The 19,785-nt window shown below is 47.0% G+C and overlaps 1 protein-coding gene across 2 annotated transcripts in view; it reads left to right on the top strand.

The window, feature by feature from the left end:
- Positions 1-19,785, top strand: part of PTPRE (protein tyrosine phosphatase receptor type E) — a 95,058-nt gene that overhangs the window by 59,503 nt on the left and 15,770 nt on the right. For both annotated transcript variants that reach the window (XM_053983758.1, XM_053983759.1), the window contains exons 2-9: positions 2,430-2,539; positions 10,404-10,506; positions 10,749-10,822; positions 12,133-12,269; positions 16,491-16,581; positions 16,809-16,885; positions 16,998-17,034; positions 17,971-18,068. In XM_053983758.1, the coding sequence (XP_053839733.1) occupies positions 2,437-2,539; positions 10,404-10,506; positions 10,749-10,822; positions 12,133-12,269; positions 16,491-16,581; positions 16,809-16,885; positions 16,998-17,034; positions 17,971-18,068 (720 nt within the window). In that variant the 5' untranslated portion in view covers positions 2,430-2,436. The remainder of the gene's footprint in view (positions 1-2,429; positions 2,540-10,403; positions 10,507-10,748; positions 10,823-12,132; positions 12,270-16,490; positions 16,582-16,808; positions 16,886-16,997; positions 17,035-17,970; positions 18,069-19,785) is intronic.

The following is a 19,785-nucleotide window of genomic DNA, read 5'->3' as shown; positions in this document are numbered from 1 at the left end:
GTTTGGAGTCCCCATCCCTGGAGGGATTTAAAATCCATGTGTGTGTGGCACTTGGGGACACGGGTCAGTGGTGGCCTTGGCAGTGCTGGGAATGGTTGGATTTGATGATCTTAAAGGTCTTTTCCAAGCTTAATTCCAAGATTTTCTGCTTGGTCCTTTGCATCCACCTCAGCTGCAGCTCCTGGAGTCCCCTGGAGTTTTCCTCCTCCTCTCTTCAGGAGCTGGAAATGCAAAGGGCTTTGGCCAAAACCAAAATGTCAGGGTTTGCATAATCTTCGTGGCTGTGTTTATTTCTGATCAATTGAGGGACACCACAGCGTGTTCCAGCCGCACTTTATCACATCCCAGAGAATATTTTTTTTTTTTTTTAATCATATCCCAGAGAACAGATTCCAGGGGTCTGGCAGGGAATTGGCACCTGGAAAACCCTCCTGACAGGGATTTGGAGAGAAGCACTGATGTTCCTTTCGCTTTCTGCTCTCCTGGAAACTTTCCAGCAACTTCAATTATTTTGGGTTTTGTTTTTTTTTTTTTTTAAGGAGCTGTATGTATTTTAAGGACAAGAAAGTGAACTCAGTGCTGCGTTGGAAAATCAGCCCCTGCCGGGATTGATTACCCGAAATTCCAGTGGATTTCAGCAGCCTTTGCTGAGGGTGGAAAGCATCCCAGCATTCAGCACCTCTTCCCCGTTAACTCCACTTTTATTCTGGCTTTATTCCACATTTCCAAATCCTCCTTCCTTTCCCTTCCCTTCAGTTCCATTAAGTGCTGCCACGTGCCCCGAGGTTTCTAATTATAAATATAATATAATTATAAATAGTTAATTTGGGACATTTATGTAATGCTCAGAATGATGCAGGCACAGTTTGCAGCGAGGTGTTAAACACAATTTACTGTCTAATCCCAAGAATGGGATTGGCAAAGAATGGGATTATAAAACCCCAAGAATGGGATTAGATTGTAAGACATTTAGGCTGCTTAAATTAGAAATAGTAATAGAAGGAAGTGAGGGAGTAAATTAGTAGGAAGCTGTACTGGGGGGAAAAAAACCATGAATATAAAGTTTGATGTTAATAATACTTTTTATTATTCTTTTTTCACTCATTGTATTAGAGAAGAAAACCACTGAGCTTCCCAAGTGTGTATCCAAGGAATAGCAGCTGTGTGCCGAGTTTGAATTTACTCCTGGGTGTAGGACCAGGCTTTGGAGAGGCTGGGAATGACTGGGAATATTTCACTTCTGAGTGACAGCTGTGAGAGCAGTGCAAAGGTGGTGTGAAAGTTGTTGTCACGGGAGATTTTTCTATACTTGAGTTTATCCAGGGATTATTTCTGGTGGATTATCCCACTTTACACGGAAAGGCAGGATTTTCTAATGGTCATTCTAATGACTGCCAAATTCCTGGGTTTTTTAGTGTGTTGTTAGGCAGGACTGTGTAATACCCCGTGGAAATTGTGCTGTTAAATTCAGTGTATTGCCCTGAAACGGGGAGCTCTGGTGAGCAGCATTTCCAGGGACAGAATTTTAGCAGTGGCTGCAGAGCCACCATCTGGATAAATCCTTCCACAAAGCAAAGGTTGTGTGAAATTGTTTCTAAATCAAGCAGGACTGGCTAATGGCTGAGATGGGAGCCTCTCCTAATTAATCTGTTCATTAGTGATTGGATAAATCACAACAAATTAATAACAACATTCATTTGCCACCTCTATTTAGAGACTGGAGTATTTCTGGACCTGTTCATTTGTCTACATCTATGAGTTTCCCTGAATTAAGAAGCTGCGTGTTCTCATCACGCTTTTCCTCCAATTTTCTTCACACTGGGAATTAATTCCTGGTCTCACCAGCACTGAAATTCTGTGTTTAGAAAGCAGAATCAGCTGTGGCAAACATTCCCCCAAGGAATTCATCCATGGAGCCCCTCACAGTGGCTGAGGAGTCAAGTGGGATAAGGAGACTCTGAAAGTGTGTGTTAAAGGGACTCGGGACTTTCTGCTGTTACTGGGCTGCTTGGTGGTAAAAAACTTTTCCTCTTTATTATGAATTTTGCTCTTATCTCTGGGAATGACTCCCAGGATTGTTTCCTCAATGTCCTCAGATGGCTTTTTTTTAAGGAGGGAGCATTTTTGCCCTGATTTCTGGTGTTGTCTGTGAATCGTGGTTAAGTGTTGCCATTCTGTTGCTGGATTTAAAATCTCCTTAATGAATTTTTGGTGTGCACAAGTTGTACTTTCTTTTTCTTTCTGCATTAAAACTGAACATCCAGTGCTGAGGTGATGGGAGAGCATAAAACAGGGTTGAAATAAATTTAAACTTCAAGCAAACATTGCCTTTACTTTTAGCTTCCTTCTGCCACGACGGGAAAAAAAAAAAAAAACCACATGATATCACTTTGACCTGAAAATTTATCTTCTGCTTTGCTTCCTTCCAGGTCCAGGATGGAACATTCCTGCTCGCTCCTGCTGCTCTGTGTTAGTTTCATTTTTGCACGAGCTCTGCCACCCAATGGAACTGAGCTGCCCAAAACAACCACAACAACCAGTAAGGAGTGACCTCTGGGGCTGGATGGGCATGGACCTCCAGGGGTTTCCCTGCTGGCACAGCCCAGGGTGTTTTGGCAGGACTTTGACCCCGCTGACACAGTTCTGATGGTGCCAGGAGCCCTCTGGGTTGGTCTGCACGTGGGTGGTGTTGGGGTTTCACTTTCTCTTTGCCATGGAAGGGAAAAACGGGGCAGAGGTGGAGGAGCTGCAGGGCCCAGGAGCTGCCACGGGGGTCTGAGGGGACGTGGGCACAGATAAGAGGAAATAAATTTTCATGAGACGGCAGGATGGATAGATTGAAACACTGTGAGGAGCCTTGACACGAGTTCTGTGTTTTCATGCAAAGACTGGAGGAGGGTGTGAGGTGTCCTGTGGAAGGTCCTGCCAGGTGAGAAACAGGAGAGTTGTTGTTCCAGGAGCTGGGAGCGATCTCCTCCTCTCTTGATGCCTTGTGCAGGCTGCCCTGGAGCAGAGGCTGGGCAGAGTCACAGAATAAAGCAGGGATTTATTCAAAGGATCTCCTCATGGATCCACCTTGGGCAGCACCAGAGCCCAGCCAGGGCTGCAGCCAAGAGGAACCAAAATGGTCCCAAAATGCACGAGCGCTCCCGGGGGCTCTCACTGGGATCAGCTCTGCTCCATTTGCACCTTGCAGTTCATTGTCCCATTCCAGCTTTAGCCCAGGCACTCCCATCCTGCTTGTTTTTCTCTCTCCAGCCCACGCTGTTTGTGCTCCTGGGCTGAGATTTGGATCATTTGTCCTTGGTGCCCAGCTGGAGCAGGAATTGTTTTGTCTCCCTGCTCTGTGCACAGAGCTCACCATCCCCTGAGATGAAGCTCAGACCCTCACACTAAAGCAGCAGAGAATCTGAAAAATAGAAAAGCCAAACCTGAGGCATCACTCTGGGCCACCACAGCACCTCATGTTCATCCTCGTTTCTGTTTGCAGAATTTCTTCCTCCTCAAACCCTCCCCACAACCACATCCTGACATGTGACAGTCCTGGGGAGAGGCTTGTTCAAGGGAATTTGGGGGGTTTGAGGAAGTGCCCAAGGCCAGGTTGGACAGGGCTTGGACCATCCTGGGCCGGTGCAAGGTGTCCCTGCCATGGCAGGGCTGGGGTGGGATAATCTTCGAGGCCCCTTCCAGCCCACACCTGGGAGATGAGGCTGCTGATGTCCCATGTGAGCAATGTGATGTTTTGATGGCTGTTCAGGTCACTGTTGTTGACACCCAGTGTTTCACAGAAGGCTGATTTGTTGCTTTATTTGCTTTTAATCTATCTGTGAACTTTACACCCCTGGGAAAGGAGAGGAATCAAGTGCCAGGCTTGGCTCGTGGCCCCTTGGCTTGTTTTGGTTCTTGGCTGTAGTAATTTAAATGGAAGTAAGGGAGATTTAGGTGGGATATTGGGGAGAAAATGAGGGTGTAAGGCCCTGGCACAGGGTGCCCAGAGCAGCTGTGGCTGCCCCTGCATCCCTGGCAGTGCCCAAGGCCAGGCTGGACAGGACTTGGAGCAGCCTGGGACAGTGGGAGGTGTCCCTGCCATGGCAGGGGTGGAACAGGATAATTCTGAGGTTCTTTCCATCCCAAACCTGTCTGGGATTTGCTGCTAATTCGGGTGGGAGCATTTGCCATCTCCAGACTCTGACTGCAGGGTGGGTGCAGCTCCTGCTGGGCACTGCAGAGCTCGGCAGGGGCGGTGGAGGATGGGGGGCAAGGGGCTCCACCAGCAGCACTGACAGGCTGAGTGTGCCTGTGCTCAGTGCTTCCAAAAGAGCCAAATTATTCATGGAAGTGAGGCTTTAGCCGAGTGTGAATTTGCTAATTAATCAGGCTGAAGTATTGTCAAGTAGTTTTTGGTCCCCGCTTCTCGTCTGGCACCTGCAGCTGTAGAAAAACAAGTTACTAATACTGGGCTGAATATGTCAGAATATGGGAATTGAGAAGGGGAAGTCACTTGCTGTTTTTAGCACTTCCCAGAATTTTAATAATGTGTACAAAGGGCGTTTTGCCATCAGTCTTGTTCATCTTCAGAGCTTAATTCCAAATTGTGTTAAATTTAAGTCTGATAATGTGGATAAGATCATCCCTGTTTTAATTAAATCTTAATTTCAGTGATATGATTCAGAAATTATTGGTGTGACTAAACTGTTTTTCCTAAATATCAAAGCCTTCCTGGCTTTGCAGTGAGGAAGAGTTTTGTCAGACAGACAAGTTAGGTGCACCCTGAAAATTACATTGCTGCAGAAAGAGTACCAAGATAATTGGATTAGCTAATAAATTTGATAGCCATTGAACTAACATGGCATTTTACAATACAAAAATAAAGATTTTTGATTGAAGCATAAAGAAAACTCCATTTAACAGACTATGGAAAGAACTGGAAGAGCCTAAAAAAAATCAGCTTTCCTTTTGCATGCTAATTTGATGAGTGATCCCAAAAGATACTTTTGATTCTGAAAGGAATAGGTATAAATGATTTCATGTCGTTAATTGAGCTGCCTTGATTTTTTCCAAAGATTTGCTGCATTACAATGTCAGCTTTATTCTTATTTAAAACACGGTTACCTTGTCTGGATGGGTCGATTTTTAGCACTGCTGCCATTTTACCTCCTACAAGAACACCCTGAAACTGCAGCCATGAAATTGCTACCTTGAAATTTCCCTTTCAGAAAATGAGAATATTCTGGGCTTTATTGCACTGCCATTTACTGGAAATTTGCCCTGATATTTACTCCAGGTATTCAACTGCATGAAATAAATACAAACCATCAAACCACAGAATGGTTTGGCTTGGAAGGGAGCATCTAGTTCTGACTTCCAAGCTAATATTTATTAGGATTTGCATAAATAAATGTATATTTCCAGTAGAGATACCTTAATGCTCCCAGATCCTTGTTACAGACTGTTTATTCATGATGTTGTCCGTGACCATCCCGTAACTCCTGGTAATTCAAATATTTGTAAGTTCCCCAGGATTAATCATAGTCTGGATTGTTTTACTTCCTCTTGTGTTTTTACTTGTGGAGTTGTTGAAATGTGCAAGCAGCCTGGGAGCTGCAGTTGTAAACCTTTAAATACCTTTTCCAAATGTTTACATTCCACTGGTATTTACTCCATGAGGGTTCCTTTGAATCCTCACAATTCCTTTCCATCGCTGATGTTCTGAACCTTCAGAGGGAATGAATTTATCAAAGGAGCTGCAGGTTAAAAGGCAGGAAAATGGGGCAGCTTTGGGGCTCCTGTTTAGTGCTGGTTTCAACTTCCAACAAGTCAGTGGGAATGGGAAAATAAGATTTTGTGGCTCTGCACTCTGGACAGACCCCACCCAGGACGTGGGTGTCCACGTGTCCAGCCCTGGGGTCCCCAGCATGGGGAGGACCTGGAGCTGTGGGAATGAATCCAGAGGAGGCACCAAAATGTTCAGTGTGGGATGGAGGAAAGGCTGGCAGAGCTGGGATTGCTCAGGCTGGAGAGGAGAAGTTTTGGGGTGAGCTCAGTGTGGCCTTGCAGGGACTGAAGGGGCTCGAGGAGAGCTGGGGAGGGACTGGGGACAAGGCAGGGAGGGACAGGACACAGGGAATGGCTCCCACTGCCAGAGGGCAGGGCTGGATGGGATACTGGGAATTAGGAATTGTTCCCTGGCAGGGTGGGGAGGGGCTGGGATGGAATTCCCAGAGCAGCTGTGGCTGCCCCTGGATCCCTGGCAGTGCCCAAGGCCAGGTTGGACACTGGGGCTGGAGCACCTGGGACAGTGGGAGGTGTCCCTGACATGGCAGGGGTGGCACTGGGTGATTTTTAAGGTCCCTTCAGCCCAAACCAGTCTGTGACTCTGTAATGCCCAGGAGGACCCAGAGGTGGGACTTCCCTGTGAGACTCATGGTGGTGGTGGTTTCATGGAGAAAATGAGGCAGCATCAGAAAACTGCGTTATGGAGAAGGAATCTGGCTCATTTTATTTGGTATTTAAATGCCAGAGGGATTCTCTGCAGACACTCAATTCCAAGAATTAGTTTGGAAAGGAGAACTTCAGAAACAGCAGGTTTCAGATCAGGGTTGGACTGGGTGACATTTGAAGGTCCCTCCAGGCCAGGCTCAGATCGTGTGGCTGCAGTGCCAGGTGGGCTGTGCTGGCTTTGCCCGGGGGGATTCAGCTCTGAGATGTTGAACTCACATTTACCATGCTTGCCTCCTGGCACTGATGCCTTGTGAGGCTGCCCTAGAGCAGAGGCTGGGCAGAGTCACAGAATAAAGCAGGGATTTATTCAAAGGATCTCCTCATGGATCCACCTTGGGCAGCACCAGAGCCCAGCCAGGGCTGCAGCCAAGAGGAACCAAAATGGTCCCAAAATGCACGAGCGCTCCCGGGGGCTCTCACTGGGATCAGCTCTGCTCCATTTGCACCTTGCAGTTCATTGTCCCATCCCAGCTTTAGCCCAGGCACTCCCATCCTGCTTGTTTTTCTCTCTCCAGCCCACGTTGTTTGTGCTCCTGGGCTGAGGTTTGGATCATTTGTCCTTGGTGCCCAGCTGGAGCAGGAATTGTTTTGTCTCCCTGCTCTGTGCAGAGAGCTCAGCATCCCCTGAGATGAAGGCCAGACCCTCACACTAAAGCAGCACAGAATGTGAAAAATAGAAAAGCCAAACCTGAAGCATCATTTCCTGCTGGCTGTGGGTGCTGGTGTCCCTCCCCTACCTGTCTTTTTTCCTTTACCTTCCCTTTACTTCATATTTTCTTCTGATCTGGGTTTGTGCTTCACACGTACCAAACAAATCTCTGGTTATCAGCTGCTGCCCTTCTGCAGCCATGGCAGGGTCGGGGTTTTCTCTTCCAAAAATATCCTGAGAGGGTTTAGTGTGAGTTTTGTCATATTCTCTGATGGACATTTGTTTGTGATATCTCTGGGTTTTGAAAAGAAGATCAGACCTTTGCAGAAATAGAGTTGGTTCTTGTGGGATTTCTCCTCTGCTCAGATAAAGAAGATTTTGTTTTGTGTCACTCACCAGAATAATTTCAGGTTTAGGGAAAACTTTGCCCTGCCAGCTTGCTTTTGTAGAGGAGGAAAAAGTCTTTTAATCACACAGTTTTAATCACACACTTTTAATCATGCAATTTACCCAAAAATGCAAAGGAGCTGATCCAAAGATGGAGAAGTTCAAAGTTTGGGAGGGAGTGGGGATGGAATATCCCTGGTGTGTGCACACTTTTGTCAATTCCCTATTTCCTTGGGGGTGCCTTTGTGTTTGACACGAGTGGGAACATCCCAGCCCTGGAGGAAATGGTGCTGCACTTCCAGCACCAGGAATTTGGGCAGGGAGAGCCCTGAGTCATCCTTGGGGGTGCCCAGGACACACCAGGTGCTGTCAGCATCCTCCTGGAGATAACTGGTGATAGTATTTAGGGGAATAGTCAAGTCACTTTTTCATCCTACCTCTGAAAAAATGCCCTTCGGATGATCTCTGGCTGGCTGTGAACAGAAATCCTGGTGGTTTTGGGCCACAGCTCCTGGAGTGGGAGCAGTGGGAAAGTTTCCCTGCTTTGGAGGATTTGTCTCTCCTGCATCCATTCACTGCAGTGTTTCAGTCATCAATTTTTGAAGCAGCAGTGATTAAAAAGTTATTTCAGGCCATTGTTCCCCTTGAAATCCCCCTTGGTTTGGAGACAGTTATGTTGGCCAGAGATGTTTCAGCCTCTGAGTCTGCAATGGCCTCAGTTTTAACTTTCTCATGCAATTTTTGGGCTATATTTATAAATGTACTGATACTAAAGAAAATAGAGGTAAGAAATGAAGCCACACTGTGCCTTACTCACAGGCTCTGCAGGGATGAAGCCACTGGGGAGCAGCAGCAAGGATTTGGGAACAGATGTGCCCAGGTGTAAGGAAAAAAGGACTTTTTGTGGATTTTGACCCAATTTCCTTGTGAAATGGTAGGAGGAGAGGTGAGGTTTTGGGGCAGAGAATGAAATCAGTCGTGGTGGGGGGGCTCTGTCCTTGACTGAAGAAATGGGGGCATTTTGGCAGAAGGTTCAACTTCTCTTTTCCTGGCTTGGATTGAGCTTTCAGTGTTTGCCTGGGAATCAGTTCTCCACAGACACCCCAAAAATGGTGCTGCAGTTCTGTGAAAGGAAGAGGGGGTGATTTTTTTTTTTTTTTTTTTTTTTTTTTTTATTGTGTAATTGTTTGACGGAAATTTTAATTCCCTCGTGATGCTAAGTTGATGTTTGCCCTCTCATGTCATGAGTCTTGTCACAGGGCTAAAGAGAACCAACACAACCCCCCAGATCCTGGAGCATTCTGACATCTCTAAACTCATGGAAGTGGCTGCATTTTGTCTGTGAGGGACAAATCCAGGGATTTTTTTTTTTTTTTTTTTTGAGTTTGTTTCCTTGGCTTCCAGAGAGAGTTGCAAAACAGCCCACAGCAAGTGTTGGGTGGTTATTCATCCTCATGCAGCCACTCCTTCCAGGAGTGATTTCCTGAACCCCTGCCAAGCCACGGCTCCTGACTGCAGTTTTGTCGTGCCTGTCACTTTTATCTTTATTCACCACCTAAAAGTCATCCCTCGTGCCTTTTATTGCCTTCCCTTTGCATTATGCTGCTGATTTATGAGCCCTTTTTCCCTGTGTGTCCCGAGCTCACCTGTGCCTCTCCAGGAATTGTTTCCCATGCCCTCACACCCTGTGGAGCACCCAGAGGGTTTCCAGCTGCTCCCAAGACTCAGATGGTTTTGTAGCCATCAGTTCTGGGTATTTGTTTGATCCACATGAATCCTTTCTGGATTATTGCAGGTGTTACCTACTCCTAAATATTTTTTTTTTTTTTTTTTTGAATCCCAGAATTGTTTGGGATGGAAAGGAACTTAAAAATCATCTCATGGCAGGGACACCTCCCACTGTCCCAGGTGCTCCCAGCCCCAGTGTCCAACCTGGCCTTGGGCACTGCCAGGGATCCAGGGGCAGCCACAGCTGCTCTGGGAATTCCATCCCACCCTCCCCACCCTCACAGCCAAGAATTCCCTCCCAATATCCCATCCAGCCCTTCTGTCTGTCAGCTCTCAAAGACCACTGTAGGAATGGTAAAAAAACTCCTTGAAGTGTGTAGATGTAGTTTAAAAAAGAATCCAAAATGCCAGCAGCAACAGAAATTGCCTTAATTTTGGAAGAGTGGTTGTAGGGTTGTGTTTTGCCTGCTGAAGGTTCAGGCTGGGAGTTTGGCTTCCTTAAGTAAAACATGTTGGGTTTTTAATGATTTTGATCTGTTCTGTATTGAATTATTCAGTAGAACTAAAAGGTTAGAGAAGCATAATGAAAGTGAAAGGTAAAGAGACACTTCCATAAAACACTGTGAACAGAAGGGTGAGACTCAGAGTTTGTACCAGATATAACAAAGATGTTCTTTAATCCCCATTCTGAGAAAAATGTCATTATTCCTGCTTGTTCTTATATTTATATAGAATTTCAGTGAATAAAATCTCTGTGAAAGGTGGCATTTTCTGTATCTATATGAGAGAAGCAGCTGATGTGCATAAGGGCACTGCAGCAAACCTTTTAATGGGTTTCAAATTCAGCTCGGTACCTTAGAGCTGTTCAGCTTTCTCTGATTGCAGGGAAACTGAAAAATATCTTTGATTTTTTCTCAGCAGCAGTGGTTTGGTTGTGCTTTTGACGAGGGAGAAAAAAATTTTAATAATTAAAAATAAAAAAACTTACAATTTGAGCTTTGCCTGTGTCAAGTATTGTGAAGCTTTTAATAAGTAGAGGCAGATAACTGGACAGAATTTTTTGGTGCCTTCAGCACAGGTCTTGTGCCGCATGAGGCAATCCACGTCTCATATCCCGCATTTCTTGTTCCATCCCCAGACTCCACCGAGGAGAACACCTTACACAAGGAGCTGCTGACCTCCCTGCTGATCCTGGTGCTGGTGGTGATCATTTTCGTGGTGCTGGTGGGGTATTTTTTCAGGTGGGTGTTGGTGGGCTCAGCCCCATCCTTGGTGCCCTCCCACGGAAGGAAGAGGGCCAGAAGGGAAGGCAGAGCCTCGGCACAGACGGGGCCGTGCCCGCCCTGCTCTCCCTGCCAGCATGAACAGAAAGAGCTTCTCCAGAATTACGTGGTCTGTAAAAAATCTGGGGGCTGGGGTGGGGGGGAAAATGCTGCTTTCCCCTTGCCAGCATGGCCAGGTTGATGTGGTGCCTCTGTTCCAGGTTCAGGAGGCACAGGAAAGCTGTGGTCACCTCCGGAGACAAGAAGATGCCAAATGGGATCTTGGAAGAGCAAGGTACGGGGAAATTGGGTTTCAGACTCTCATTTTTATTTGTCTTTAATTCAGAATTAATCAATGTTTGCTTTTATTTCTACTACAAGCGGGCAGGGTTGTTATTAAAGAGAAAATAGTCTGAAAAAATACAATCAGAAATGGTTTGAGTTGGAAGGGGCCTTAAATTCACCCAGTTCCAACCCTCGTGCCAGTGCAGGGACATCTTCCAGCACTCGGTTGTCCCATCCAAGCTGGCCTTGGACTAGAGGTCCATATTTAGAAATCCACACTCCAGCAGTCTACAGAAAATCTTAACTTTCAGTTGCTGGTTTGAAACAGGTTTCACTTTGTGATGCAGAAAATGTTTCTGTGTAAAACTTCCCTGGGCTCTTTGGAGATGTTTTACTGGGAATGCCAGCAGAGATCCACGTTTGTGACACTGTGATCCTTGTATTTAGAGAAGGAACTGCAGTATTTCTTCTTAAAATGGGGAAAAAAAATCCTCAACACTTTGTGAATACACTGGGTGGTTTCTGAACGTGAAGCAGGAGGTTGAGATGGGGCAGTTTGAAGCCAGAGGCACTGAAATAAAACACACTGAAATAAAAATTCCCACTGCTTTGAGCCGTGCTGGGTTTGTTTCTGCCCGTGGGGAGCCCCGGGCTGGCTCCTCTGTGGGGCCCAGCTCAAACCTGGGTGGGCTGGGCAAGTTGTTTTAATCACAACCCAGAGAAAAATGATAAAGATAAGATAATCTCTCTGTGGTTTGGGTCAGCCCCACTTGGCCATTGTGGAATGATGAGTGAGCTGAAGAAGGTGGCAGTCAGAGGAAAAGTCAAAACCCTAAAAATATCCATCAGCTTCCTGCTGGGGTGTTCCTGTGCACAGGGCAGCAGCTCCTCTTGGGGCACAGCTTCTGTTGGCTGCCAAGTTAAAGATAAATTACGTTTTTTTTTATTCTTATCATTATTTTCCCTCTAAATGAAATAATCTGGCAGCAGCTCTTTGGTGATAGGTGCCAAAAGCTGTCCTTGCTCTGTCAGCAGGAAGAACCTTCTCCTTTTCTGAATAAAACTTGGTCACTTTTAAATCCAGTGTAAATAGAGAAATCATTAACTTCACCAGTAGTGGTTCTTCTTGATACCATTATGTCCTCACAGCAACCACCTGGCCTACGATTTGGTGTTTTAATTTCCTTTAAATCACCTTCAGCACCTCAGAGTGCCATGGCAGCAGTTTGCTTTGGCCTCTTGCAGCGCCAAGATTAATTTGTAGCTGGGGATGTCTGGCTCTGGCCATGCCTTTAACACCTGCTGCCCTTGTGCTGACAGAGCAGCAGCGGGTCATGCTGCTCAGCAGGTCCCCCTCGGGCCCCAAGAAGTATTTCCCCATCCCCGTGGAAAACCTGGAGGAGGAGATCCGGATACGCTCGGCCGACGAGGGGAAGCTCTTCAGGGAGGAGTTTAATGTAAGTTTTTACACGTGGATGGCTGAAAACGGGGGGAAAAACCCAAAATATCTGTGAGCATTTATAATTCTGGTGTTGGGGGCGTGACTGGTGCTGTTCCTACGAGTTCTGTCGTGTGTGGGGACCTTTCATCTGGATAAAACCTGGAGTTTTTACTGATTTGTGATGCTGAATTGGTGTTACATGAACTGTTTGCCTCTTGCTAACATTTAAAGAAAGACTTTAGGGTTTGCCTGAAGCTGGAGGAGAGGAACTTTGAATATAAACCTCTTCAGCAGTGATTTTCATGATGGTGCTGGGGGGTTTTGGGGGGTCTGGGTGTTTCACCTCCATGGGAATTATTTAGAGGAGAGGACACAGTGTGGCCTGAACATTCCCCCTGGTGGGGTTTGACTTCTTTTTTTCCTGATAATTTGACTTTTTGCTCTCGGCTGCCATCCCAGCACTCCCCTCTGTGCAGCCCCAGCACAGAGTTTCTCTGAGGTGTCTCAGCTCTCAGGGTTTTCCTGCTGAGCGTGGCCTTGGGCAGGATTTTGTGGTTGTAGGGATGAGCTGTACCTGGAGTCTGTGCTGAGCTCCTGCAGGATTCCTGTGGAGAAACACAGCACCAGGAGTTTGGGGCCTTTTCTAGATATTTTATGACTTCTTTTAGCTTCCCTCCACAACAGAAGCAGAGCAGGAGCTTAAATGTCAGGCGTGGATTTGTGAGAGCCAATGCACGTGTTGATGAGGCAGGCTGTTGAGTTACCTTCTTAATTGGGAGCATATTTAGAGCTGCAGTTTGGTTGATGATAAATTTAAACCACAGACTTTTGCCTTATCAGACAGGGAGCATTGTGGAAATCCTTCTCAAAGCTGAAAATGAAAGCGAGAACCAGCTTGACAAGGTGTGCGCTGGTGAATTTTGACTCTCCTGATGAATTTTTTCTGAGGTTCCGAGTGAAACAAACCCTCTGTTTTCATTTTTAAGCCCCTCTTTGCTTGGGTAATGTTCTGCCCCATGCTGTGAGCGCGTGGGGTTCTGTCCACACCCAAAAACCTGGGGTCTGATCCCCAAAAATGAGCAGTGATGGGGTTGATGCTCAATGTGGTTTTTTCCTGTGTGGCTGGATGAGCTGTCTGCTCCAGCCTGGGAGGGCTGGCAGTGCCCAAGGCCAGGTTGGACACTGGACCTTGGAGCATTGGGTGGGATTTAAAAGATCCTCCCAACCCAAAGCATTCCATGATTCTCTGGTTCTGTGCCTCAGCCCTGCCCTGGGGCTGCTCCAGGGATCTCTGCCCACTCCACATCCCACGTGTCAGGGGCCAGGCATCCCTGGGAATGCAGATACAGGAGCTCCAGTGGGAATTAGGGACAAATTTGGGCTGAAAACGTTGAACCCTGGGAGCCAGCACTGCCCAGGCACGTGCACCAACCTGAGAAGTTTGGTCCCAAGTGATTTTTTTGGCAAAAATAAACCAGACACTAAAAGATGAAGATGCACAGCAGGGAGAAAAGAGTTTTGAGGACTGTTCTTGACTTTGAGGACAGTTCTCTTGGATTTATGTGCCTAATGGTGTTCTCCAGCACCTTTGATTTTTGTCCTTAAAGCCTGAATGACCCTTAAGAGGTCAATGCACCCCTTGGACACTCTCCAGAATAGCAGAGGCTCCTTCTTTTTGTACGTGATTCCTTTGTGAACATTGGGCACTGGAAGAGTGTGTTCTTTCTTCACAGGAAAAAAAGAAAAAAATAATAAAATAAATTTTATTCCTTTCTGTAAAGCCCCTACCTCTGTTGATCATCCCTGGAAGTTTGGGATTATTGCCTTGATTTTCAGATTAATTACTGAAAAGCTTCCCCTAAGAGTTTTCTTTTGAAATTTGAATTCTGGCTTGATTAAGACATCCCTGTGGCTCCTTCAGTGCTATAAAAGGAGGAAATGTGCTGATCCTGGGTGGCTTGAGCCTCTCAAAGCTTCTGTGGGATTTCAGGGTTGCTGCCCAGGGGGGACAGGTGGCAGCAGATGAGGCAGGGCCACAGGGCCCATCTGTCAGAGTCCAGCACATCCCTCTGGCTGCCCTGGCTGTCTGAGACCCTGGCACGGGGCTTGAGGACCTTGGCATGAAGTCAAAAACACCTGTGGCTTTGATTTTAGCTCATGGGAAAAACTGCCAACTTTGTGTGAGGAATTACAAGCCACAAGGGTTTGAGTAGTGTGGTAGCTGAATTAACACAGGGTGAAAAAGTAGAATTTTGGGGATTTTTAGAATGTAATTCAGGGGTACAAGATGGAGGAATCTGGGTGTGTCCTGGCTTTCTTCTCCTTCATCTTGTCCTCCATGTCCTGCTGTGATGGTGACACTTTTCTGTTGGTTTAAGGTGGAGATTCACTGTCTGACACGGGTGGTGGGCATTGGCACAAATCTGTAAATATACCACACGTAATTCTGAGTGTATAATGTGGGAGCCACCCGAGACAGAGGCAGACTGCCATGGCTTCTGTACTAGGCAGACCTCGGCAGGTCAGAGAGAGAATTTTGTAGGTAAGGACAAATTAACAACCTTGAAAACTCGACCTCACACATTCCAGACCTCTTCTTTGGCTGCTGGGCTAGGGGAACAGGGACTTTTAACGATTTTGGGGTCATTCCAAGTAAGCAGACCTGGACACCCGTCAGCTCCTCGTGATTTGGGGTGGTGGGAGGATGTGCTGAGGGTGATTCACATCCTCCCAGTGGGTGGGAGCAGGAGCTGGGCTCTGCTCTGGGCTCACCACCCACCCTGGGGGCACCAGGAGCTTCCTGGGAAGGTGCCAAGGCCCTGCAGGGCATGGGGAGGAGATCTGGCCCGAGTGAATTCCTCTTCATGCATTTTGTACAGGAAAATCCAGAACTGCCTTGGCTGTTAATTGAAAATTGGGTGCCTGACTTGAAGTTTGAAGAGATGGTGTTTAAACAGATAATTATTCCATAGGGTCACAGAATGGTTTGGGTTGGAAAGAGATCATCCAGTTAAAGATCATTCAGTTCCAACCCCTTGCCATGGGCAGGGACACCTTCCTCTCTTTCTTTTTACACAAAAATTCCATTTTTGTGTTTCATAAATGTACTTTGATCAGCAAAATGGGCTGATAAAAAGCCACGAGCTTCATTCAGATGAGGAATTAAGCAGTCTGACAGCAGCTTTCTTTCGACCTCCTCTCTTTTCCATTCACAGCTTTGTGTGCCAAAAAAGCCCCAACAAACCAAGCCCAGGAGTGCACAGAGCTGTTTCCTGTGTGCTGGAGGATCAGGGTGCCCGTGCCCCCCTCTCCTCCTGTGTCACCCTGACAGCCTTTGCAGTTCTGGGGGAATTCCAGCCCTGCTCTCTGCCAGCCAGCCAGGGCTGCTTGTCTCAGCTCTGCCCTCCCTGACCACGTTTTTCCTTGCCCTGTGTGACTCACTCAGGGAGGTACAAAAGTGGCAGAAGGTGCTGGTGCATTCCCAGACTGCTGGGATTTTCCCTCAGTGGGATCCACCCTGCTGGCACTGGGGGTTTTGGAGTTCAGTTTAAGGAACTTCATGAAATCCACTTAAAGAACTTCTCAAACTGCGGTTCTGCTTCGGTCCATTTGCAGCAGCAGCATCTCAGCTGTGGAGAAGCTCCACCTTGGGCACCTCATTGCTTTCATCTTCACCCTCTTTGGTTTGTTTTTTTTTCCTTTGGTTTATAGCCCTCCATGACTGTTTGGTTATTTTGAAGCCAGACTAAATTTACCTCGCCGGCGCTCAGAACTCAACTCGCGCCGCACAAAAACCCCACAAATTATTTTCCCTTCCTCCTTTTCACCCAGGGCTGGGCCTTCACCTGCAGAGCTGAGCCAGGTGCTGGATATGTGACATCCTCAGCACTGAATGAGGGGCTCAGGCCCAGCCCTGTCCCTGTGGCTCAGCCCATCAGTGGCTCTGGGTCACCGAGGCAGATGGCAGCTCCAGGCAGCAGCTCAGAGTTGAACAATTTGCTAAATAATTGTGATCTCAGAGGGGAGAAATTCCTTCTCTCTCCCCAGCTGCTGAACTCGTTGTCTGGAGTCAAATCTGCCAGGATGTAGTTGCCTGTTAGAGAGGAATTAAAATTACTGGGGGGGGAAAAGTTGAAATATATTTAGTTCTGGTGGATGCAAATTTACCCTAAGCCATGTGCAGTCAAAATTATTTGTTTTCTAACACATTAACTCTGTATCTTTTTTTTTATTCCAGTCATTAACGTCTGGATATGTGCAGGGAACGTTTGAAATGGCAAATAAGGAAGAAAACAGGGAGAAGAACAGATATCCCAACATCCTGCCATGTAAGCCATTCACTTTTCTTTTAAACCTGACAATTAATTTTGGCACTGAGCAGGCTGCTGGTAGTGCTCGTGTGCTGAAAATACTCAAACAACAACAGGAATGGTCAGAAATGCTGTTCATGTGTTGTCTGAGGTTTGGGAACTCTGTGCTTTTCCAGGCCTCCTGCTTGCAAGGAAATACCTTATTTCAGATTTAATAACTGGCCCATGTCCTTCTTTTCTTTCAGATGATCATTCCAGAGTGATTTTGACCCAAATTGACGGAGTCCCACCTTCAGACTACATTAATGCATCATATATAGATGTGAGTTGAGAATTGCCCACAGCTGGCCAAACTTTGGGCATTACAGAAGTAATTCTCTGCTAGCACACCTTGGCCTTTCACCTTTTAACTGCTGTGGCATTTATTTCCACAGGGCTATAAAGAAAAGAATAAATTTATAGCAGCACAAGGTAACTCCTTCTCATTCCTCTCTTCTCTGTAGCTTAGGGCTGAGCACATTTAATTATAGATGTGTTTGAAAGGTTATTTTTAGCTGCAGGTGGTGGTCAAGGGTGAGGCTGGGTTTAGAGGTTAGAGCTGAAATGAATTTGAGGTGTGTGTGAGGTGACCAAATGCCTCCAGGCAGTTCTGTAGGTTCTGCTCTGGCAGAGGCTCCTTTCCCCCTCCTGACCCTCCTTGCTAGAAGTTGGTGTCTCCTGATGATCCATTCCAAGGGAAACTTGGACCTCGGCAGGGGGAAGAGCTGCAAAGTGGGAATTCCAAATGTTGCTCCTGCCACAGTTAAAAGATTAAAAAATATTTAAGAATTAATGTGTTAGAGAATCTTCCAGGGCCTAAAGGGGGGCTCCAGGAGAGCTGGAGAGGGACTGGGGACAAGGCCTGGAGGGACAGGACACAGGGAATGGCTTTAAGCTGACAATGGGTAGATTCTGATGGGATTTTGGGCAGGAATTGTTCCCTGGCACAGGGTGCCCAGAGCAGCTGTGGCTGCCCCTGGATCCCTGGCAGTGCCCAAGGCCAGGTTGGACACTGGGGCTGGAGCTCCTGGGACAGTGGGAGGTGTCCCTGCCATGGCAGGGGTGGAAAACAAGTGATTAAATTATTTAAATGATCTTCAAAGTCCTTTCCAACTCAGACCATTCTGTGATTCTATGAGTGATATTTCAAGAGAGAAAATTCCTTCTGAAAATGTCGATTTGGGTGCATGATTATGTAAAAGAAAACATGGAGGGGGTTATTTAATACATAAATATATAAATTTGGTATATTCCAAAGCTGTGCTGGTGTAGCAAACACAGCTGTGGGTGGGTGCCCAGGGCAGGGGTGGGACTGCTCTGGGATCTGCCCCATCCCCTCTCCTGAGCATTTCCCTGTTCTGTCTGCAGGACCCAAGCAGGAGACAGTCAATGACTTCTGGAGGATGATCTGGGAGCAGAAATCAGCCATCATTGTCATGCTAACCAACCTGAAAGAAAGAAAGGAGGTGAGGAGCTTTCACCCTGCTCTGGGATGTCCCCTGTGCTCCAAAAGCAGTCGGGGCTGCTCAGGGTCTGACCAGGTGCATTTCTCACCACTTCCTGCCCTGGCCCCTGTCAGCACAGCTGAGTTTCTGCTCCAAAATGCAGTTTTCATTTCTAAAATACCCGTTTATGTCAGGTGATCTCAAGGAGAAAATTCTGATGGCCAATTGTGTCCTGCACAGCCCAGAGTCAAAGGAAAGCTCCTGTGGTTTAATCCCAGTGTAAGGCTGCACTTGTGGATGGGATTGATTAGGAATGAAGATAAAAACTCTGTCATTTTCATGAGTATTAGGTTTCAAAATGCACAGTTTGTCAACTGAACAAAGAGAAATGAAAGCTGCTGTGTTGTGAGGGTGCTGCTGTTCCTTCCTGTCCCCTACTCCTCCCCTAAGGATGGGCATTCCTTGTTTTCCTCCTGGACTTGATTTTCCTGCACTTTTACTGCTGCTTGATGAAGCTCAAACAGCAAAGCCAGGCCATGGGACCAATTCCCAGTGGGAGCAGCCAGAACTGCTAAATCTGGATATTCCCGATTTGAATTTCTCACTGTCTGCAGCTGAGGCTTGAAATCAGAGTGAAAACCTCGCAGTCCTCACAGCTGGACACCCTGTAACAAAGCTGCCAATCTGTAACAAAAGCTGTGGGGGCTGAGCTGGTTAAAAAACAATTCAAAGCTGTTCTCACCTTCTCTGCTTCAATTTAAGAAGCAGAAGCAGGGTGCTGAAGTTGTGCCAGATAAGGAGCTCTGCACACTCACAGCTGTGCTCACCTTCCCTGGATCCAGCTAGGAGTGCTTGGCAGTGAAAGCAAAGTCAGGGTGATAGAATTCCTTGGGTTTGGCCCTGAAATTCCCTGGATTTTGTTCTAAAATTCCCCGGGCTTGGCTCTGAGATTCCCCGGGCTTGGCTCTGAGATTCCCTGTGCTTGGCTCTGAGTTTCTCTAAGTTTGGTTCTAAAATTCCCTGTGCTTGGCTCTGGGATTCCCTGGGCTTTGCTCTGAGATTCCCTGGGCTTTGCTCTGAGATTCCCTGGGCTTGGCTTTGAAATTCTCTAGTTTGGTTCTAAAATTCCCCGGGCTTGGCTCTGAGATTCCCTGGGCTTGGCTCTGAGATTCCCTGGGCTTGGCTTTGAAATTCTCTAGGTTTGGTTCTGAAATTCCCCAGGTTTGGTTCTAAAATTCCCTGTGCTTGGCTCTGAGATTCCCCGGGCTTGGCTCTGAGTTTCTCTAAGTTTGGTTCTAAAATTCCCTGTGCTTGGCTCTGAGATTCCCCGTGCTTGGTTCTGAGATTCCCTGGGTTTTGTTCTGAGATTCCCTGGGTTTTGTTCTGAGATTCCCTGTGCTTGGCTCTGAGATTCCCTGTGCTTGGCTCTGAGATTCCCTGGGTTTGGCTCTGAGATTCCCTGGGTTAGGTTCTGAAATTCCCTGGGTTTGGCTCTGAGATTTCCTGTGCTTGGCTTTGAAATTCTCTAGGTTTGGTTCTGAAATTCCCCAGGTTTGGTTCTAAAATCCCCTGTGCTTGGCTGTAAAATCCCCTGTGCTTGGCTCTGAGATTCCCTGGGCTTGGCTCTGAGATTCCCTGGGCTTGGCTCTGAGATTCCCTGGGCTTGGCTCTGAGATTCCCCGTGCTTGGCTCTGAGATTCCCTGGGTTAGGTTCTGAAATTCCCTGGGCTTGGCTTTG

The sequence above is a fragment of the Vidua macroura genome, chromosome 8 (genome assembly GCF_024509145.1).
Source record: "Vidua macroura isolate BioBank_ID:100142 chromosome 8, ASM2450914v1, whole genome shotgun sequence".
Classification (NCBI taxonomy): domain Eukaryota; kingdom Metazoa; phylum Chordata; class Aves; order Passeriformes; family Viduidae; genus Vidua; species Vidua macroura.
This window is presented reverse-complemented; position numbering and strand designations above follow the sequence as displayed.